At 36.8% G+C, this 24,452-nt stretch overlaps 1 protein-coding gene across 1 annotated transcript; it reads right to left on the reverse strand.

The window, feature by feature from the left end:
• Positions 1-2,126: 2,126 nt before the first annotated feature.
• Positions 2,127-4,315, reverse strand: LOC115955266. The gene is made up of 2 exons (XM_031073340.1): positions 4,085-4,315; positions 2,127-3,254 (listed from the first exon to the last, which is right to left on the reverse strand). Exons 1-2 carry the CDS (start codon positions 4,313-4,315, stop codon positions 2,127-2,129), a joined length of 1,359 nt encoding a protein of 452 aa, XP_030929200.1.
• Between the last annotated feature and the right edge of the window lie 20,137 nt (positions 4,316-24,452).

The raw sequence follows: 24,452 nt of genomic DNA on the forward strand, positions 1-24,452 counted from the left end.
GCTTGCATTGCTCAAGATAATGAGAACAAGTTGAGTGAGCTTGTAGTGAAGATAGCTAATGTTGAGAAAGAAATTGCAACAAAGACAGTCGAGCTTTCTCTTTTGATGAGCCAAAGGGACATAATGATGCAATCATCGTTAGTTGGAGCTTGGAGGTGCTTCTTCCTCAGCAAAAACCTTTGGCAATGCCTTATTAGACTAGCTTTTCATTAGTAGTTTAATATTTTGAAAAATCTTTCCTTGAAACATGTTATGTATTTTGGATTTATTCAGCTATGTAGGCTATGTTTTGTGCAAAGATGCATTAGCCATATGAACTTTATGTAGTAGTTTGGTATTTCTCCAGTTGTACAAGTTGTGTTTTGTTTACGTACAAGTATATGAATTTGTTTTCATGAAAAAATGCTTCATTTATCAGAGAATAGTATGTTCAAGCTAAAATATAGTCGTGAAAATCATATATATAGTTTTGAAAATATTTGTTGTGCTCAAGACTATTTTGGTTCAAAACACCTAGCTATTGAAACTGTTACTTTATTTATAGTTTAGAATATGCATGATTATGTATAAAAAGCAATATTAGAGTGCTTGTAAATATAAGAAATTCATATTTGAGGCAAAAAGCAATGCTTACTTCTTATTCATATAGTAGTGGTTTAGGATTGTACAAGGAGAGTTACTTGGTACATACTTGAAAGTTGAGCTAAGTAGAGTACAACCTAAGCCATTTGCCATTAATAGGTTCCGCGAAACTTTCACCTTCCACTGTAGCTAGACGATAAAAATCATTGTCATTGGCATCCCTTATGAGATAGGGCCTCTCCCAACTTGGGGCAAACTTGGAGGGTGCTGAGAGATTCCTCCTTACATGATCCACTGCCTTTAAAAACATTTGTCCTTTGACAAAAACCCTGGATTTCAAGGCCTTGTTGTAAGCATTGGCCATCTGCTGCTGATACCGCTGGGTGTGGTTATAGGCAAAATTTCATGTCTCCTCCAAGGTTTTGAGGTCCATAGTTCTAATTTCTGCACAAGTGGCAGCATCCATATCTATTTTTTTGGCCATAAACAACCCTTAGGGTAGGAACCAATAGCTTAATTGGAGATGTAGCCTCAGAACCATATACAAGAGAGAATGGTGATAGTCCGGTAGTTGTTTTGCTTGAGCTTCGATATGCCCACAAGGTTTCCAATAGGTGTTCTGTCCAACCACCCTCATATTCATGCACCATCTTGCTGAGAATTCTCAATAGCACCTGGTTGATAGCTTCCGCTTGGCCATTGCTTTATGGATAGTAAGGAGTAGATTTGCGGTGCTTGATGTGGCGGTGGTCAAGTAATTTCTAGATATCTTTGTTGACGAAAGGAGTGCCATTGTTAGTAACAATCTTGTGAGGGATGCCAAATCTACAAATTATGTGCTCTCGAATGAAATTTTCAACATTTGGGCCTGTAACCTTCTTTAATAGAATGGCTTCAACCCACTTTGTGAAGTACTAGGTAGCAACTAGTATCCAAATATGACCCTTGGATGCTAGATTAATTGGGCCTATTAGATCAAGTCCCCAAGTAAGGAATGGCCAAGGAGTTTTCTTGTTTTGGAGGTTGGTGGGATGAGAGTGTATGAGATTCCCATGGACTTGGCAAGTATGGCATGTCTTCACACATTCAACTGCATCTTGTTTCTTGGTGGGCCAGAAATACCCAAGATTGAGTAGCTGCTGGAGAAGTCATTTTTTGCCTTGATGGTCACCACACTCTCCCACATGTACCTCTTTCATGACTAATTATGCCTCAAGGTTTCCTAGACACCTCAAGGGTTCCTTATTGAATCCCATCTAGAAAAGAATACAACCTTCAACAAAGTAACAAGTAGTTAATTTTCTCAAGCGGTAGGCTTCCTCATGGCTACTGGGCAGAATGCCCTCTATAAAATAGTCAAGAAAGTGTATACGCCAATCACTTGTGGTGAAGACTGCATATGATTCCATTTGATCAAAAGTGTATTGGTAGTTGGTGCATTGTTCTTGGACAATGGCAACTTGTTTGCTCATTTCTGGCCAGTAATATCTTGACTGCTAAAGGCATCTGTAGAGACTGACAGAATTGCTAGAGCCAAGGGATTTTTAATGAACTTCTTTTAATCGCTTAGTGGACTCATCAAGGCTCAAGCATCTAGCTATAACTCCTCTAGGAAGCTTTTTGTAGAGCTCTCCTGCCATCAAAGTGTAATCTTTGAGTACTTTCAAATGATCTTTCTTATCGGGTGATAATAATGCTTCTTTAAGGGATGACCACCAATTTGTCTGTTCCAGTGGTTGATCAAAGAATTCTTCTTTCAGCATTTGTATGACTGGAATGGGCCTTTTCACAACAGTGATATATGTGGTTGCACCCTTAAAACTGACTTTTGATCCCAAGGTAGCTAGAGCATCGGCAAAGCGATTGTCGAACCTTAGAGAGTGTTCAATGTTGAATTCTTCAAAATAGTCATCCAACCTTTGAGCCATAGCTCTATATGGAGCTAAAGATGGTTCATTGAGTGCAAAATCTCCTTTGGCTTGACAAACAACTAGATTTGAGTCTCCGATTACTCGAAGGTTCTTGGTACCTGTTTCACGAGCTACTGCTAGGCCCATAAGATATGCTTCATATTCAGCCATATTGTTGGTGCATGGAAAATCAAGCTTGAATGACATAGCCACTACTTCTCCGGTGTTCTTGGATAGAATTATTCCAGCTCCTCCTTCGAAACTAACTATTTCCATCAGATCAATTTCTAGTAGCTCGCCAGGTACATTATCAGTAATGCTCCAACTGTCTTCTACAGGAAAATTTGACAACAAATCAGCAATAGCTTGACCCCTTACGGCTATTGGGGTGAATGTGATGATCTCAAATTCAAATAATTGCAAAAGCCATTGTGCCAACCTTCCAAACAGACTTGGGCACCTCAAGAGTGAGTGGATTGCATAAGATTTTGTTAAGAGCTGTACCGTGTGAGCTAACAAATAGTGACTCAACCATTGGGTAGCATATATTAGGGCAAGACAAGCCCTTTCAGCCATTGGGTAGCGAGTTTCAGCATTTTCTAGCTTTTTGCTGATATAGTAAACAGGTTGCACAATCCCTTCTTGATCATCTTGGGCTATGAGTGCCCCAATTGCTTCGTTGTTGGTAGCCAAGTACAGCTTGAGTGGTTTTCTTGGTATGGGTGTACATACGGTTGGCAATCTGGTCAAAAGTTGTTGTAGCTAAAGGAATGTCTGCTGGCATTTAGAAGTCCAGTAAAAGGATCTTCCTTTTTTCAGCAGTGGTGTAAAGACAACTGTGAAGGCAGTTAGACCTGGAATGAACCGTTGGATGTATGAAAGTATACCATGAAAACTTTTGAGTTGTGTGAGTGTGGAAGGTGGTTTCATAGTAACAATGGCTTACACTTTGCTAAGATCAACATCTATGACTCTTTGGTGGAAAAGAAATCCTAGAAATTTTCCAGCCATAACTCTAAAGGCACATTTGAGTGGATTCATGCGAAGCTGGTAAAGCTAACACATTTCAAAGACTTTTTGCAAGATAACAAGATTATCATTTCTTGTCTGACTTCACAACAATGTCGTCCACATAGTCTTCAATTTTTTTGTGCATCATGTCATGAAAGATTGCGGTCATGGCCCTTTTTATAGGTATCTTCAGCATTTTTGAGACTAAAGGGCATGGCAGTGTAATAGAAGTTGCCAATAGGAGTTTGGAAGGCTGTCTTGGCTGTATCTTTGGATGATATTTTGATCTAATTGTAACTGCTGAAAACATCCATGAATGAAAACATAGCATGTCCAGTAGCTGAGTCAATGAGCATATCCATGTTTGGAAGTGGAAATTCATCTTTGGGGCATGCTTTATTAAGATTCTAGAAGTGGACATTACGTCGTATTTTTCCATTCTTTTTATTGACTGGTACAATGTTGGAAAGCCACTTTGGACGCATGATGTGCTTGATGAACCCAACTGTGAGGAGTTTCTAGGCTTCATGAATAATTTGAGCTTCAACATCAGGATGGAAGGTTCGCATGGGCTATACTACTGGTTTTGCCCTTGGTTCTACATTAAGAGCATGTGCTACTAGGTTAGGATCCAAACCGAGCATCTCATGGTACTCCCAAGCGAAGACATCAATGTACTCCTTTAATAATGAAATGAGTTTAACTTTTTCCAACGGTGGTAAAGTTGCATTAACTGAAGTTGGTCGCTGGACATTAGGATCATCATTGAGATTAATGGTTTCTAGCTCCACATCAAGTGAAAAATTGGTCATTGTTGAAGGCTCTTCAGACGGTTCTACTGGACTGCTAGGCAGATTCTCTTTTGTCGTTGGGGCTTCTTTTTCTTGAGTATAACAACACGTTGGCGTAGTACTTGCTTCATTCAGCCTAGGACCTTTTTATTTAAGATAGCTAGGCCCCGCGTATTGTCATAAATAATACCCTAAATGACCATCTAGTAGCTGGACTTGCATATATCGTGGCTATGAGACACTGTTGGAGTTTCCCTATGTTCTCTTTTCTTTCTCCTTTGATCAATGAGAGACCTTATGTCTATTTCTGGATCATTCTCAATGTCTTGCTAGCTGGGTAATGGGATCCCAACAGGCCTTGATGTAGAATCTTCCCCACTTTGGGCGAGCTCATCATAGAAATTAGCCTCAAAGTAGTATGCCTCCGATAAATCAAATGAAGTAGGATTAGCAGGGTTGTGTATGGGTTTACCATTAACTCTCCCCTTGACACATTAATGGTAAGTGGATGGCATAAGCTTATGTTTATGGAGCCATGGCCTTCCAAGTAGAGCATGATAAGACATGGGTGAGTCGATCACATGAAATCTAGTGAGAGCAATAATGGGTCCCACTTTAAGGACTAGTTGCATGCTTCTAATACTATACTCATGAATTCCAACAAAACCAAAAACTTCAATAGAAGCCCTAGCAATTTTGCTGAGTGGGATTCCAACTACTTTGAACTTGCTGCTTGGGACAAGGTTGAGTGATGTACCGGTATCGACTAGTGCCTTTCTTATGTGAACATCATTGATTTGAGCAACAACGTATAATGGTTTGCTATGATAAGGGTGTTGTACCTCCATATCCTCGTCGGTAAAGGTAATGGCATTGGTAGTCTCTAGGAAAGCTCAGTTGGCATGAGCTTCAGCTATGAGGCAATGTGTTCCAGAGTTGGTAGCAATGGATACAAGAGCTTGTTGTTCTCCTTGACTCCTCTTTGAGCCTCAACTAGTTGAAAAAATTCTGAAAAATAGGGCTTCTTTGAAGAGCGGAGATAGCTACTGGAGGCATACTTGTACTGCTGGGCATCTCATCTTCATCACCTTTGGTATGTAAAAGTATAGCTATTGTCGCTTTCCTCTGTGGTGCTGAAGCAGTGGGTTCTGCTGGAACTCCTACTCACGGGCAAGGTTTAAGGTGCCATCTAAAATCTCCTATTGAAATGTTCTCTAGATTACTCTACAATCTCTAGTTTCATGACTCACATATCAATGGTACCGACAATAAAAGGGTTTTTTCTGTCCTCCGGGGTTGGCTCTCAATTAGGCTTAAAGGGCCTAAGCACTCTGTCGGCCATCCATTTGTCAATAACTACATTCATTTCTTCATTGGTGCATGGTATGGGAGGGTACTCTTCTAGTTCTTCCTCTTTAGCTTCAATCCAACCATTGGTTCGCTGCTGGAGATTGTGAGAGCTTGAGGAACATTCTTTTTTTCTAACTTGGGCTTTTCAGCGGTGGAGGGTTTGACTGATACTACTGTCTTGCTAGCCTTTTGGAGCAACTAGGCAAACTGAATGATATCAAGATTCTCTAAATGGGCCCAGTACTCATGAGACATGTTGTTAATGCAGATTTCCACAAGCTCTTGTTCTTTGTACTACCCATAACAATCAAGAGCAGCATCTCTAAATCATTGGATGAAGTCAAGGAGTCCTTCGGAGGACTTTTGCTTAGTGTTGTGGAGAGTACGGATAGAAACTTTTTCCTCCCATGAAAATATTTTGAGCAAAAATTTTCAACCATGTCATCCTATATGGCAATGGAACCTAGTAGGAGAGTGGGATACCATGTGTATGCACGATCAATAAGGGATTCTAAGAATTCCCTTAGACAAAGATCTCCATTTACACCAAAAGGACCCATAGAATCAAGAAACTTGTTGACATGAAGTGCATTCCCTTTCCTCCCATCATAAAGAGTGAAGGTGGGAGTCTCATACTTTTCCGGATATGGCTTGCTTAGTAACTCTGTTGGGTATGGCGGCCTTCAAACAAAGTGCCTTGGTTCCTTTGGTTGGCTAATTCTTTCCTTTTGCAGCAGAGTAGTTGTTGGAGTTTATGCCCTAAAATCCAATTTATTGTCATGTCATAAATAACTAAATTGTTTAATTATATGAGACTATTTATAAATGAACTAATGGGACATTAGCATGGTCCTTGAGATTCATTGTATGTGATTTACGTGATTTAGTCATAGAAGATATAAATCACAAGTCCCTTGTAAACTCAAAACATAGTTTGTAGTCAGTGATGAAATTGGGCATTTCATCTGCGAAGAGTATAACACATCAACTAAGATGATTTGTCTTAATCATGGAAATGGAGACTTCTAGTTGATGTGTTGATGTGTCTTAAGAGCTAAGACATATTGAACTAGACCATTGTGAGATTGATTATTCAATCAACAACTATCACCGAAATAATTAATTTCACGACTTCTAATTTCATAGACTCTCAATCCTGAGAGGATAGTGAACCCGATCATGAAATGTAGGTTACTTTGATATATTAGGAGTGAGATCTAATATTCAAGGTAAAAACCTTAGTATGTTGGGTAACCACACATAGTGTTGAGGGAACATATATTCTCAAGATGGAATCCATAATCTCTTATATAGAGACACAAAATATCCCCTTGAGATAAGTTTAATGGGAACTGGCTATTCAGGGCGCCCACTTTAGTAAGGAGTTACTAATAACTAAGAGATTGAATCGGGTACTTAAGGATAAAATAGTTGTTGACAAAGTGACAGTTCTTTATGACTTTGTTCACTATGGATATTTCATGGAGGGGTCATATGATATCATTATAGTCTTGGGATATAATATATTAATAAGGTCTAGAGTGCAATTATATTTATATAGTGGTATTAAATATAATTAATGATAACTTTGGACTTGTAAAGATTTGACAGATAAGCCCAAGGCCCATTGGAGCTAGAGTCTTATTTGTTTTCTTTGGTCCCATCTCAAGCCACAAACTAAAACCCAATTGGGTAGGCCCAAAAGGTTAACCCAATTAGATAATCAGTTTTTATTTAATAAGAGTTATTAAATAAAGGAACTACCAAGGTAGCTAGTATATATGTATGATGAAAAGAAAAGAAAACAGTTTTTCTCTATATTGAGAAGAACTTTCTTTGAGAATCAACGTACAAAAAGACTAATTGAGAGACCACACTTCTTGGGCACCATGTGAATTGAGATGAAGATTAAAGGTATTCTCATGTCTTGATTTTGAATTTCACTGCATCAAGATACGCTTTCTATCCTTTATTCTAGAATTCAAGGTTACATGTTATCTTTTCATCAATGAAGTAGATCCATGATTGTTGCTTCCGCTGTGTGTTTTGTATGAGATGCAAAACCAGTTTTTCCAAGGGACAAAATAGGCTTCTGCCCTTTTCAGGCAAATTAATTAGCCTTTTGCCCTTCTTCCCAAACTAAATAGGGAAATGCCCCTCTTTTGAAACTCGACTTTTTCAAAATCGAGTTAAGCCCTATAGTGACGTTTTTAAGAACCTATAGTGACGTTTTAAGAACCTATAGTGACGTTTTATAACTTGATATCCATGAAATCGAGTTATAAGCAATAAAATTGCCTATAACTCGATTTCATGGATATCAAGTTACAAAACGCCACTATAGGTCCTTAAAAACGTCACTATAGGTCCTTGAAAACGTCACTATAGGGCTTAACTCGATTTTGAAAAAGTCGAGTTTCAAAAGAGGGGCATTTCCCTATTTAGTTTGGGAAGAAGGGCAAAAAGCTAATTAATTTTCCTGAAAAGGGCAGAAGCCCATTTTGTCCTTTTCCAAGAATTGGTATCAGAGCCAGGTTTTCAATATCCAGCTTGTATAACATGTGATTGGGTTTTAGAATCAAAGAAAACCATTTCCTTGTTTTATTTTCTGCAGTAGTTTTTTCTGCATAAAGTTATTGTTCAACAAACCCTGTGTGCATTGATCAATATATGCGATATGTTGTTTTGTGTGGTTCCAAGAGGACACGGCTGTAACTTTTGTTTTGTGCCGTATGTTTTTTGTGTTTGTATTCGAGTAGTACACCATCTACACATCTTTCGAACGGGTTTATTGAAGTAGTTTATAAACATGATCAGATAGGAATGATGTACGTTGATTCTCATGTAATCATTTAATACTTTCCTTCGGATAGGAATGAGCATTACATTTTGCACCGCTTGGACGTTTTGCACCGCTTGGATATAGTAGACAATTGGGTATAGTTGTCGCTTTTTATTCAATAACTATTGTTGATGCTATTAACGTGTTAACATTTGTTTCCTTGGCCATCTTTGTTTTCGTTATTTAGGATAATGATAATAAGACAATTTAACGTTAATGCTGTTGGCCATCTTATAAGCATGTGTTAATTGCCTTAGATGCCTTGTATCCGTATGTTAATTTTGATGTGTGTTTCATATATTGAAATCTTTTAAAGAGATCCATTCCTAATGAGATTAGGATTTTATTTTCAAGGGTTTCTAGCATTATTATGGTTCTTGATCCTGATATTGAAAACCCTATTGTTTGATTTGTAAATCTTTATTTATAAATTCAAAAGGTGTTTTTTGATGGAAAATAGCGAAAACGTCAAAAACAGTTACTAGAAAATTCTGAGAAAAAATCAATTTTGCGAGTTTCGATCGATTGAGAATTCCTTTCGATCGATCGAATGTTCTTTTCGATTGATTGAAGAGAAATCAAGAACTGATTGAGTCAGGCAGAAACTCTATGATGAAATTCTTCATTGTCTCGATCGATTGAGAATTCCTTTCGATCGATCGAATGTTATTTTCGATCGATCAAACAGGACATTCGATCGATCAAACAGGAATCGAGAATTAATCGAACGAGGCAGAAACTTTCTAATGAATTTCTTCATTTTTCAATTGATCAAGAAATAGGTTCAACCGATTGAAGGCACTGAATTTTGAATTTTCACTTGCTTTTTGATTAAATGTTAAAACTTTGATAAAAAGCAAGGTTATGTGTGATGAGATTACACATGGTTCTTTATAAAGTGATTAATTTTACAGTGCTTAAAAGTTAAGGACATTTATTAATCATTATCTAACTAAAAGACCTTATGAGATCAAAGATGTTATTTAAATAGAACTCTTTGTCTTAATTTGTTTAGGACCTTTCTTTTTCAGAAACATTCTAATAAGATTGGCATTGTTGCATGACTGAAAATCCTTAATTTATTTTAATTAGAGGTTTTTAATGAGATTAAAATTATAATTAAAGTTATATAGTTTCTAATGAGATTAGAATACTTTATCTAGTAAATTAAGGATAGAGTTCTATATAACTAATTTTTGATCCATCAGGGTTTAAGGAATCCTAAATAGTTTAGGACTTCCATTTTAGTTAGTGATTCTAATGAGATTAGAGTCTTCAACAAGTGCAATGTTATTAGTTGTGATGGGATCACAATTATTTTAGAAAAACCCAAATAACGAGTGGGAGTACTAGAATAATCCTTTTGTTAAGTTTATTGTAATGTGAATAGATACCTTGTCTTGACTTCGAGTCTTGCATTCCATGCGGAAGGTATTTACTTCACGGATTACATGATTAAACTTCTTTGTTATTGCGCGAATGTTCGTTACGCTATTGTGATGTGACTTAGTAACATCACATCAAATTTAAACAATTAAACACATTTGATGTGTAGGGTTAAAATTGTGATGAGATCACAATGATTTCTAACAATCCACTTGTTTTAAAATTTCTAGTGGGAGAGAGATACAAGGGTTGGATCTCACGGCCTCCATTATTGGTTCATAATAGTGTGGGTAAGCACCCCGTCTTGGCATATATGCCTTGCAATCCCAAAGGAGAGTGTTTACTTCATAGTACTACAAGATTGAACTTACTCGTTTAAAGTAGTGTGAACAAGCACCTCATCTTGGCGTATATGCCTCGCCATCCCAAAGGAGGGTGTTTTGTTTCATGGTACTACAAGTTTAAACACTATAAGGGAGATGAAATGTGGCTACACATGATTCTAGATAATGGTGTACACTAGTAAGTGTAATGTTAACCTCCCAAAGGAGCTATGTCATTATTAATTAAAGGCTAAAGTTAATATGGCATATTATTAGTGTTTGATAAGAGTTATCATGATAGCACTAATAATGAGAATAGTTCTCAATCAATCATGGTGTTTATAATATACTAGCTACCATGGAATTATAGACATGGATTGGGTTGTCGTTGCACCTAATATAATATGTTTTTATGGGTTCCATATTATATGGTAGTGGTTGCAAAATATAATGTCCTGGTATTTAAGTTCATAGTCTCAAAATAAAGTTGTCACAAATTTTTGTTCTCTAACTACAATTTTAATTGAATCACATTAATTAAGAAATAATTTTGGACATGGTGCTTAAAGGAGCTGAAGTACATATTTATGTTTCGATTTAGCATTGTCATAATTTCTTGTACATGATGCATTTATGGAAGATAGCTTATGATATGATCACAGTCTTCATTGAAATGCTAAAATGTTATTTTGGCTTCTATCTTAATTGTACTACAGTATGAGATGCAAGTGTTAGTACTAGACTAAGACTTTATATTAAGTCTAAATGAGATGTTTGGTACGAATCATATTCAGTGCTAAGAAAGGCTTAAGGAGTTCCAATTCTATATCATTTTATGAAAATGTTTTAATTTTAAAATGAATTGGAATTCTTGGATGTAGAGATTAAATGTTAATCTCATTTGGATATGATCCACAAGTCCTTGTTAGAATCATTTGATCAATTCGGATTGTTTGAAAATAAATTATTTTCTATATTATCTGAATTGATGAGTGAGTTATATGCAATGGAAGACATCCTAAAAGCTAAGGCTAGGATCAATATGATTTAATTCAAATTCTTAACTGAAATTGAAAGGTAAGGGTGGTAAGAAGAGGAATTATAATACCAAACAGTTGGACAAGCTAGTTGTCCTAGTAGTTGCCAAAACGAAATTAGACTCAAAAGTATGACCAAAAGGAATGTGTTTCCATTTTGGTAAAGCTAAGCATTGTCCATGATTGTTTTCTAGATGGAAATTTACATGTTTTACTTTTTAAAGAGAAAGTTTCCATCCTTTGGTATTGTATGTTTTGGCACTTATGTCTAGATCTTATTAATTTAAATGATATTCAAGATTGGTGAAAGATGGGCTTTTAGAACCATTATTTTGTTATATTCCCAGTCCATGAATTCTGTTTAGAGGATAATAAGATCTAGGGCTCCTTTTTTTTTTTTTTTTTTGTAAAGGAATAAAGTTCCAGTGACTTCTTCAAGTTAGTGCATACATAAAGGAGGAATAGGGCTCTTTTAAAGGTAGATTGTTCTAGAAGAAAAATGTCAGTATTTGTTGTAGGACAACTATAAAATACATTTAGAAATGAGATGGTTGTATTAGATACACCACAAGACATTATTCTGTAGATAACTATTACACCAATACAATATTGTAGTGGGAGGATTATCAAATAGATTCATACTTTTGGAATAAACTTTTGAAGTCATTCCATAAGGATATGAATTTGATCCTCGGTCCTACGTAAAGGCAATAGATGATATGAATATGGATTACTGGATTAAGGTTATGTGAATAGAATTAAATTCTATTTAAAGTCTAGAACTTGTAGAGGTGCCTAATGGCATTAAACCTGTTGTTTTCAAATAGGTCTACAAGAAAATGAGATTGATAGATTACAAGGTTTAAACCTTCAAAGTCAAGATTAGTGGTGAAAAGATTTATTCAAAAAGAAATGGTTCGACTATGAAACGATATTTTCACCAATAGTCAAGTTTGACTCTATCTAGATTCTCTTATTCATTATATTTCATTTGGATGAAATATGGTAATGGATATCAAGAAAGCTTTTTTTAGTAGCAATCTTGAGGAAGAAATCAATATGATGTAACTAGACTTATTCATAGCAAAGAACCAGCAGTGTTTAGTATGCAAGTTGCTTAAAGTCCATTTATGTATTAAAGCAAGCATTTGAATCATGAAATATCATCTTTGATCAAGCAATTAAATTGTTTGGTTTTGATCAAGTATTAAAAAGCCTTATGTGTGTAAAAGTTATATAGAACAATAAATTTCTTAATGTATGTTGACGACATTCTAATCATTTAGAATGATGTAGAGTTATTGTCATCAATGGAGTTTTTTTGTTGTCTAGTCCAGTTAGATATAAAGTACTTGGGAAAGACTGGTCACGTCCTAAGAATTAAACTTTATTAAAATTCAGAAATTAGGATGTTGGGTTATCTCAAACTGCTTAAATAGATTAGATTCTAGCCAAGTATAGCATGTAATACTTCAAGAAATGATTCTTTCCTTTTAAGATTGAAGTTCCTTTATATAGGACTATGGTCCTAAGACATATAAAAGGCAGAGCATATTAAGACAATTCCTTATACCATATTTATAGGAAGTCTTTATGCTATGCTATATACTAGGCTAAATATCTATTTTGCGGTGGGCATGGTAAGCAAATATCAATTGAATCTAAGATCACTTAATTTATTAAAAGTAAAGCATATACTCAAATATCTTAGGAGAATGAGAGATTATATGCTTGGCCACCAAAGTAAGGATTTGATGGTTTCTAGTTGTACAAATACTGACTTGTAGTTTAATTGTAATTCATGAATTTGGACTTCAAGATATGTGTTCATCCTAGGCGGTGAAGATACACATTAAGTGTAAGTATTATCTCATTAGAGATATATGAGTACGCCAGATGTAGTAGCAGAAAAGATAATTTATGCAATAAATCTGGCTAAAACTTGTTTCCAAACCTTGCCTTAGAATGATTATGAATTACTCTAAAGGGAAATAAGTGTCGGATATATGGTAAATTGTCTTTGAGGGCAAGTGGGAGATTGTTGGGGTTTATGCCCTCAAATCCAATTTATTGGCATGTCATAAATAATTAAATTGTTTAATTATATGAGACTATTTATAAATGAACTAATGGGACATTATCATAGTCCTTGAGATGCATTGTATGTGATTTATGTGATTTAGTCACAGAAGATATAAATCACAAGTTCCTTATAAACTCAAAATGTAGTTCGTAGTCGATGATGAAATTGGGTGTTTCATCTGCGAAGAGTATAACACATCAACTGAGATGATTTGTCTTGATCATGGAATTGGAGACTTCTAGTTTTTGTGTTGATGTGTCTTAAGAGTTAAGACATATTGAACTGGACCACTGTGAGATTAATTATTCAATCAACAATTGTCACCTGAATAATTAATCTCACGACTTCTAATTTCATAGACTCTCAATCCTGAGAGGATAGTGAACCCGATCATGAAATGTAGGTTACTTTGACATATTAAGAGTGAGATCTAATATTCACAGTCAAAACCTTAATATGTTGGGTAACCACATGTAGTGTTGAGGGAACACATATTCTCAAGATGGAATCCATAATCTCTTATATAGAGACACGAAATATCCCATTGATATAAGTTTAATGGGAACTGGTTATTCAGTGCGCCCACTTTAGTAAGGAGTTACTAAAGCTTATATTTATTGAAATTGGATTTAAATAAATGCGAATAACTAAAAGATTGAACCGGGTACTCAAGGATAAAATAGTTGTTTACAAAGTGACAATTCTTTATGACTTTGTTCAATATGGATATTTCATGGAGGGGTCATATGATATCATTAGAGTCTTGGGATATAATATATTAATAAGGCCTAGAGTGCAATTATATTTATATAGTGGTATTAAATATAATTAATGGTAACTTTGGACTTGTCAAGAGTTGACAGATAAGCCCAAGGCCCATTGGAGCTAGAGTCTTATTTGTTCCCTTTGGTCCCATCTCAAGCCACAAACTAAAGCCCAATTGGGTAGGCCCAAAAGGCTAACCCAATTAGATAATCAATTTTTATTTAATAAGAGTTATTAAATAAAGGAACTACCAAGGTAGTTAGTATGTACGTATGATGAAAAGAAAATAAAATAGTTTTTCTCTATAATGAGAAGAAGAACTTTCTTTGAGAATCAACGTACAAAAAGACTGATTGAGAGATCACACTTCTTGGGCACCATGTGAAATTGAGATGAAGATTAAAGGTATTCTTAGGTCTTGGTTTTGAATTTCACTACATCAAGGTACGCTTTTTATTCTTTATTCTAGAATTTAAGGTTACATGTTATCTTTTATCAATGAAGTAGATGATGGAAATATGCATGTACGCAGCGGAAAATTAACGGATCTACTTCATTCACAATTGATAACATGTGCTATGTAAGTTTCAGAATATAAGAACAAGAGAGTGTACCTTGGTGTGGTGAAATTCAAAACCAAAGATCGGAAGTTCTTAAGAACACCTTTAATCTTCACTCCAATTCCACTAACGCCCAAGAAATGTGGTCTCTCATTTAGTTTCTATGAGTTTGTTCAAAGGAGAATGAATGAGTGTCCAACACTCACATACACCATTTCATGTATATTGAAAAAAATCTATATGTTTCTCCCCTTACAACTGATTATCTAATTAGTCTGGCCTTTTAGGCCTTTCCAATTGGGCTTTAGTATGTGGCTTGAAGTGGGACCAAAAGGGAACAAATAAGACACTAGCTCCAATGGGCCTTGGGCTTTTCTATCAACTCTTAACAAGTCCATAGTTACCATTAATTATATTTAATATCACTATATAAATATAATTGCACTCTAGGCCTTATTAATAAATTATATCTCAAGACTTTATTGTACATGCAACCCCTTCATAAAATATTCGTAGTAATACAAAGTCATAAATGAAGACTGTCACTTTGTAGATTACTACATCTTAATCCAATTCCATAAATATATACTTTAGTAATTTCTTACCAAAGTGGTTAGGTCTAACACTTTGAATAACAGTACCCATTAAACTTATCTCAAGGGAATATTTTATATCTCCATTAAGAGACTATGAATTCCATCTTGAGAATATATGTTCCATCAACACTAAATGTGGCTGCCTAACATACTGAGGTTTTGACCGTTATTTTAGATCTCACTCCTGATATATCAAAGCAACCTACACTTCATGATCAGGTCCATTATTCTCTCAGGATTAAGAGTTTATGTAAATAGAAGTCGTGAGATTTATTATTCAATTGACAGTCATTAGGAGAATAATAAATCTCACAACAGTCCAATTTAATATGTCTTAACTCTTAAAACATATCAACATATCAACTAGAAGTCTCCACTTCCATGATCAAGACAAATCATGTTAGTTGATATGTTATAGTCTTCACAGATGAAATGCCCAATTTCATCACCAACTACAAACTATAATTCTGAGTTTACAAAGAACTTGTGATTTATATCTTTTGTGACTTTTCACATAAATCACATACTATTCATCTCATGGACTATATGATAATGTCCAAATATTCATGTTACCATTATTTCAGATAATAATAAAGCAAATTTATTAATCACAATATTAAGTCATACATAATGTCATACTTAATATCATACATAGCATTATACAATAGGATTTAAGGGCACTAATCCTAACAGTAGATCTGTGCTTGTTGCTTCCACTATGTGTTTTGTATTAGATGCAAAACTAGTTTTCCCAACAGTAGTAAGGTCAGATCATGTAACAAACTGAGGAGGAGAGGCATTTTACTCAGCAAATTGAGGATTTTCAACAGCTAATCCTCTCTCCTGTCGTGACCTTTAGGTAATGGCTGAAGTACTAGTTCTTGAGCCTCTTTCAAGACTTTCATAGATTCATCAAGTTCGAACTAGGCTTGTTGCATTCCTTGTAACATCTCTAGGAGAAAAGAGAATCGATGGCCAGAATTCTCCTGATTAACTTCATGTAAGTCAGCTTGTTCATCTTGTGCAGCTGGGTTGTGATAGCTTTGTGCTACTGGAGGGTTATTGCTTCGAGTCCCTTTTTGCTAGTTGTTTTGTAGCTTAAGAGGAATGGTGAATTCTTGACTTCAGTAGGCTCCCTAGTGGAGTCGCCAAAATGTCGAGGGTGAAAAAGTTTTCCTTCCGAAAAATGACACTTGCATTGGGTTAGGGGCCTAAACCATAACTTGACAATGGGCTTGAAGCATGGCTCAAAGGCTATCGGTGAAGCTTTTGAGAAATTCGCCTTATTTTATGCCTAGGGCCTAGGTTAGGACTGGCAAGGATTATGAGATGGCCTAAAATCGTTTCCTATTGCAGACACGTCAGCACAACAAAAAAGCCTACTGCAATAAAGAAATAGCCCAACAGTAAAATATTCCAGCGGTAAAATATTCCAACAGTAGAATGAGACAGAACAAAAAAAACCTTAAACCATTAACTATTTCATAAATTAAGGTGAGTGTCTACATCTCCAAAATCATCATCCATAGGTTCTAGTGAGAAGAAGTCCTCCAATACAAGAACATCAGAGAAAAACTCTATAGTAATAATTACATTATAACCTTCAATAGTAAATGAATAAACAAATACTATGGGCTCAATCATAACAAGCAATGGAGAGAGCCTAGTGTGAGATGAAGGGAGATAGAGAGATTCCAACTAGCTCAGCAAGATCATTATTATGCCAGGGTATGCTCATGAAGATAGTATATGTAGTGGGTAGTGAATGTCATTTTGGTAGTATGAGTAGTGAAAGAGAGAGTATTTAGTGAAGTTGCTAGGACTTTCAGCTAGGGGATGGCTAGGACCTTTTGAGTAGATGTGTGAGGGGTATTTGTGAGCTAGGGGTTGAAGGGCTTAGTTTCTAATTTTAAAACTAAGAGTTCAAAAGCTTAGAACCTCACTAAGAGCTTAAAAAAATTAGAGAGAGGAAAATAGAGAAGTTTATGAAAGAGTTATTCTTCTCTATTGGTGTGTCTTGAGGTGTTGGTGAAGAGCACTACTTGTAGTTAAGTTTAAGGGGGGGTTTTTAGCAAATAATCTCTACCAAAATCAGTCTCAATCTTTAGAAAATAATTCCTAGGATTTGGCCAAGAATGGTAAGTTCAACTTTATGGTGTTCTTGCTGTTTTGGGTAATAGCAGCTGGAGGTTCTGATTTAGCATTAAATGCTAATTGTCCTCAACCAATGAGATTAGAGCATGTATTAGGCTAATGATCTTGGTCGTTTGCTGCTAGTATTAGAGCTTCCTAGGGTAGATTACGTCACCCCAAGCCAAGTGTCAATCTTGGAGTCCTCTGCTAGAGATCTCATTAGTGCCCTCGAAATCACAATTCCCTAAGTTTCCCCATTAGGGTTGATGTGCTTGGTTCATGAACCAAAAAGTGTACATTTTTGGCATGGTAATGAGCTATTTATAAGTAATTCTAGAAGCTTTCATGGTCTGTTCATGGCTGCCCCTTATTCCTTGACCAATTGTGGTGGAGAAGAGAAAGAGCATAGCTGGCTTCAGCTTCACAGCTTTATGTCTTGTTAGCATAGCACAATGTCGCATCAGTAATCATAAAAATCAACTTGCCAAGGAAAGGTGTAAGCTCAGCTGGACATGTTTCCCCTCCTGATCTAATTTGACAAGCTGAAAATAATGGTAGTGGGCCCCGACTATCAGCTTAGTTATGTTGAAACTTGATTAGTTGCTAGTCTAACCACTTTAGTAACTTAAGTGAGCTTTAGTTGCTAAGATTAGCACATGGTCTGGGTTGTCTCAGCTGGCCTTTGTTGATGGGCTTCTTTGGGCTTGTTCATCCTTTCAAAATGAATAGTTTTGCCATGAGTAATATATATGGGCTTTTGTAGTTAGAGTTTCTTGTGGAAAATATAAGCATAGTTCCCAAAAATTTTGTAAAAGAAATAGTTTTGAAATATGGGTTGCAGGGGCTTAGGCCCATGTGACCATGGCCCAACACTGTGGGGAAAGGATCAGTCCACTGATAAACATGCAAGGGTGTAAAGACAGCATTCGAGGGAACCCTATTATGTTTGGGCCAAGTCAGGCCTAGTACAAACTAATAAACCAAGGGGAAGCTGACGAGAGGATGGTCAAATTCAGGTCAGTTAGTGCCTTTGGGAAACTTACTACCGAACGTTATTTGGGATCTGAACAAGTTTCAAGAGAATCGTTAGAAAACATAATGATTCCTTGGGATTTTGGTGAAAGTGAAAATGCATGTAAATTGGTGAAATGATAATGATGAGTGCCCCACTAAGGAGAGATTATAAAGGGATAAGAAGGGAAACAAGGAAGGAGAGAGGGAAAAACACTGGGAAAAATGCTAGGAGGAGCACAGCGAAAACACGAGAAATAGGGGTAGACACAAGGAAAGGAGGTAATACACACAAGATAGAAGAGAGTGTGAGTAAACAAAGAGGGAGAAGAACTACAAAAAAGGGGAGGTGTGTAGATCAAAAAGGGTTTTCTAGAGAAGCATACAGCTTGGACTGACTAGTTGGAGCTCGGGGCTCTACCTATTGGATTGCAAAACCAAAAATAAATAAATTAGGGCCCAAATCCTTCATACTATAGCCCAAGCAAGTTTAGGGACCATAATTGGCACCATTTGGGGGAATCCTACTCAACCTGAGGCTTCGTCTTCAAATAAATGCATTCCCTGAATGATTTTTGTGGAGCTGATAACGCCTTAAAATGTATACTTGTTATATATTTATGTGGGCGTTATCTCCTTATTACTATAATTAATTTGTATAATTAAGCCATAATTTGTATTAGTCCCTATTATTTATCTATACATAATTTCTTGAATAAGATGTCATTCATTCTGTGTAATTTTCTACATTTAGGAAATCATGTGAAAAAGATGAGTTTACAGAAGTTTGTGAGAGAATGGAGGCCAAACTAGAATTAAATAGGAGTCAAAGGACCATGCTTAAATGTCTAGGGAGGTGCAGCTGGAGTTCTTGGGTCATATACCATGTTTGGAAGTTTCAAATAAGGAAAGAAATCAGAGATAGAATATGAAGAGGAAAAATTGGATTTGAACACTAATCCATATTTTAGGCATATCTCTCTCTTCAAAAATCCAATTGATACAAGGCCAGATGGGTTGGAACTGTGACTTAAATATCTACAAACTTCCAGTTTTGAGTTTTTCAAAATTCACAATTTTTGAAGGCCGAAATTAACTGATAATTTACTGCTGAAAATTTGGACGAAAATTAAAATAGTAAAAGTTTTATTTTCTTTGGAGACTTTGACATTAGGGTTTTGAATGGAGGCTAAGCAAAACGAATTTTGGAGAAAAAACCTTGTATTTTCCTTTTTAATGGCGGCCTAAACTCTTTGCTAGGGCTAAGGGTTATGCTTCTTCTATACGGTATGAATATTCAATGTAATTCTTTCTAAGATTTTAGACAATAACATATTTGATTGTTCAATTAGATTTCTTTTGGTGTATTAGTTCTTCCATGCTTTCAATAAGTTAAATCATGTTTTTATTATTGTTTAGATGAATTTCTAATAGTTTCAAACAGAAATCGGGTTTTAAAGTGAATGGTTTTTCTGAAAACTTTTCTAACCGCATTATTAATCTAGGTTATCAGACGTTCTTGAATTATCTTGGTTCAACAGAATCATAAGTATTTAATTGTATAAGAACGATCAATTATGAAATACATAATTTCTTAGATCACAAAGAATTTCATATTGATATAGGGAAACACCCTAATGCCCTAGTATTTATATTATTGATTTAAATCAGTTATCACTATTATTCTTGTTTGCAATTACCAGGCAAAAATTATTCTTCATCTTCACCAAAAAAATTTGTTTAATTATATTGTCTTTGAATTTATCTTGCTTCTTGTGGTTCAACCTCAGTACTCCAAGAATTATACTGCTACGATCTCCAGCACTTGGGAGTGAGCAAGCAGGAGCAGTTGGAGCAACCGAGCATTGAGCAACAGACGGTGGTAGCGGTTGCATCAGCAGAAGAGCCTAGTTGGTTGGATCCTTATGTTGCATTCCTATCTAATGGGTCTTTGCCGACGGATGGGAAAGAGGCGGAGATGGTGTAGAGAACGTTGGCTTGTTTTTGGTTATCAGAGGATAAAAAGTTGTATCGACGTTCGTTTGGAGGTCCATACTTATTATGCCTTCACCCAAGCAAGACCGTTAAGCTGCTAGCTGAGCTTCACAAAGGAATATGTGAAGGGCACTTGGGGGGGAAGATCACTAGCCCACCGAGCCATGACTCAAGGATTTTGGTGGCTAAATATGCAATGAGAAGCAACTAACTATGCAAAAAAAAAATGTGATCAATGCCAAAGACATGCTTCTATCCTACATCAACAGGGTGAAAATTTGAACTTGATCACCAGTCCTTGGCCCTTCGCCCAATGGGGGCTAGATACAATTGGACCATTCCCTCATACACGGGGGAACAAGAGATATGTAGTGGTAGCAACGTACTATTTTACCAAATAGGTAGAAGCTGAGGCCTTGGCAAACATTAGGGACATGGACATGAAGACATTCATATGGAAAAACATAATTACAAGGTTTAGGGTTCCTTGGGTGCTAGTATCCGACAATGGGCTTCACTTTGATAGTAAGGTTTTCCGAGAGTATTGTGGTAGTTTCAGGTCAACCAACAGATACTCGTTACTGGCACACCCTCAGAGCAACGAGCAGGCAGAGGCAATGAACAGTGCAGAGGAAGTTATACCAACGGATGAAACCCCTTTTTCCATGACATACAATGCAGAGGAAGTTATACCAATAAAGGTCAGCTTGTCAAGCATGAGGGTGGCTGATTTTGTACAAAGTAGTAATGACGAGCGTATGGTAGGGAATTTAGATGCCTTGGAAGAGAGGCGAGAAATGGTAGCTGTCTGGCTAGTAGACTATTAGCAAAAGTTGGCTTAGGGATATAACCAGAAGGTAAGGCCTCGGGGCTTCGTGGCTGGAGATCTCGTTTTGTAGAAAGCTATAGGAGGTATGAAAGATCATAATGCAAGTGAGTTGGCTCTGAATCGAGAAGGATCCTACCAAGTAATAGCAATGGTCGGAGTAGGAGCTTATTACTTGGAAGACATGGAAGAAAGGCCTTTACTCTGACCATGGAACGTCTATAATCTGAATAAGTATTATCAATAAATGAAAAAGAAATGTTGTAAGATATGTTTAAGGTTGTTGAAAAGTTTAAATGAAGAAGGTGGAAAGAGTTTAGCTGTATTATACAGAGTTTTGCTAGCATTTTAATAAATTTTTCTAAGGATAGAAACCTAGCCTTGGCTTGACTCTGGTCATCGATCAAGTGGAAACCTTAATAAATTTTTCTAAGGATAGAAACCTAGCCTCGACCTGATTTCGGTTACCGATCAAGGGGAAACCTTAATAATTTTTCAAAGGATAGAAACCTGGCCTTGTCCTGACTCTGGTCACCAACCAAGTGGAAACCTTAATAAATTTTTTTAAGGACTAAAACCTGGCCTCGACTTGACTCCAGTCACTCTGACCAGGTGGAAACCTTAATAAATTTTTCATAGGACAAAAACCTAGCCTTGGCTTAACTTCGTTCACTGACATAAACTTGGTCGTGGTATAATCCCAATCGTCGACCAAGTGGCAACTATAATAAACCCCTTCAAGGAGAGGGACTTGTTCTTAACTTAAACTTTTTCACCAATAAAAAGTAAAAAAGGAATAGAAGAAAAATGTGCGGCATATCAATTGCTTAGTCAGAAAATGTGAATACATTACTTATGTTACTGAACGTCAACACTTAAGGAAATAAAATCATCCGTAAGAAAGGGGCTCAGTCATGCAATCACACTATAAGTAAGTATGATAAAGAATTTGATTTATGGGATTTAAAATCATCAATATTAAGAAAACTTAAGGAAGTTCAATACACAAATACCAATTTAATTAGTTAGTTACAGAGAGTTTTGGCCAAGATAAGACAAAATAAGGAAAGAAAATACATAGTTGAAACGATTTAATAAAATCAGGCATTTAGGTTGCTGGGAATGATAAGGCTAGTCAAAGGAGCTTCACTAGTAATGAGAGGGTTTGAGCCTAGAGCTGGTTGAGTAGCACCCTGTGTCACGGAAGGAGCAGTGATTGCCAAGTTATCTTCATCAAGCACCACCACGTGAGAGTCAATTTGGTGAGACAACTCCTTCATTTCAGGGCTTTCAGCAGCCTCCTCCTCTTCACTACTGTCCTCACTTTGTTCTTGAGCTTGTGCCTCCACCTCAGGGTCCTCGGATAGTGGAATTTGGTTGGCACTCCTGAATGAGGAGGTATCGGGGAGACCGATAGCATTCACTGCAACCATCCAACCCTCCATGAAACCGAACTTCCTAGCTTGGGAGACCACTAGTCCAGCCGAGTTCTCGGCGTCTCTAAAACCCTTACTATAGTAGGTTTGCTTCCGATTCTTCATTGTATTCTTCAAGTCGGCAAGTTTCTTATCATAGGGACAAGGCTCACCACCTCAGCAAGCTTAACTTCGATCTAGCCGAGCTTGCCTTGAAGATCTTTACTTTCTGCTTAGCCAATTCCCACACCTTTTTGGCTGTGGCTACCCATCACTCCACTGCATTCAATTCTAAGGTCTTCTCTTTCAAGCTTGCCTCGGCTACCTGTTTTAGGGCTTTCTCCTTGTTTGCCTCCTCCATCATTCCATTCAGGCGACCCTCCAAAACGTGAGTCAATTAGGCGGCCAGAGACAATAATAGAAAAGATTGGGGGTCAGTATACTCTGAGTACTAACACTTATAGAAATTAAAAAAATACAGAAATGTAAGTACCTATAGTAAAAAAGGTGGGGGGGAGAAGAGAAAATGAGCAAACAAAAAAAATAAAAGCTTAGAAGAACAAAAACTCACTGTTATGTTGTGCCATTTTAGTTTAAGGATGAGGTCCTCATCCTGGCAGCCCAAGTAGTGCTCTAGGTCAACGGGTACCAACAAAGCCTTCTCGAGGCTGTCAAACACTTGTTCCCCAAGGCCGCTTCTCCAAGTCCGAATGTATGAGTTAGACGGAAAAACCTTGTCCCCCAAATGGAAAGTACCTTCCCATCCGGTAGATGATGGTTGGCTAAGTCATAGGCCATGTTTCTGGAAGGGTCCTGCTAGTCGATTGTGTTACTGCCCGATCTGAGGCTTAAGTAGGGAGCTAGTCAGTAGGAGGGGTGCTAGACTCGATTGTAGCATCGTCGGCACCCCTCGATGTCTCCCTCGTGACAGTATGATATGTTCACGTCACGAGGGATGTTGAGCCTAGCTTTAAAAGATTCTACATCTACGTTAGTTCTTAAGAGATATTTAAAACCCATTTTCTTTTCCTATCTAATTTACTAGGAGATAGATAGAGGGAATAGGACTTACTAAGTGACTTCTTGATGATAAGGATGGTCTTGGAAGGAGTTTAGGGGCTCGGGAAGAAGGAAGAGGCAAGACTCTGAACTTGAAAATAACTAAAGAAAATAATAACCTAAACTGTGTTAGTTTTTATAGGAATAGATGTCATTTAATGTAACTGCAAAAAACCAATCAATACTTACCATCGTGACTCTTCACGTGTGCCTCGATAATCGAAGCGTTAGATCATCTTAACCATCTGATGTCACAAATGTTGCCACGAGTGCATAAAGAGCAAGCTATCATGTCCACTACATTAATTGATCAACTGTTGATCTCCCTGAGATGTAACTGTCGTGTTGAAAAACCTAACTAACCACCAAACAAAAAAACCCCGATCCAATCTCCACTTCATGAAAATGGGATCGTGGGGGGCTATATGTAGGAGCTTGGGCCCAGGTGACCAAGAACAGCCCATGTGACCAAGGCCCAACAATATGGAGATAGGATCAGTCCACTAATAAACATGCAAGGGTCTAAGGAAAGTGTTTGGGGGAAGCCTATTGTGTTCGGGCCAAGTCAGGCCCTATACAAACTAATAGACCAAGGGGGAAACTAATGAGGGAATGATCAAATTCAGGTTGGTAACCAGGCACTATTAGTGCCTTTGGGAGACTTGCTACTGAACATTATTTGGTGTCTGGAACAAGTTTCAAGAGAATCGTCAGAAAGCATGATGATTCCTTGGGATTCTGGCGAAAGTGGAAATGCGTGTAAATTGGTGAAATGAT

The sequence above is a fragment of the Quercus lobata genome, chromosome 1, assembly GCF_001633185.2.
Source record: "Quercus lobata isolate SW786 chromosome 1, ValleyOak3.0 Primary Assembly, whole genome shotgun sequence".
Taxonomy (NCBI): Eukaryota; Viridiplantae; Streptophyta; class Magnoliopsida; order Fagales; family Fagaceae; genus Quercus; species Quercus lobata.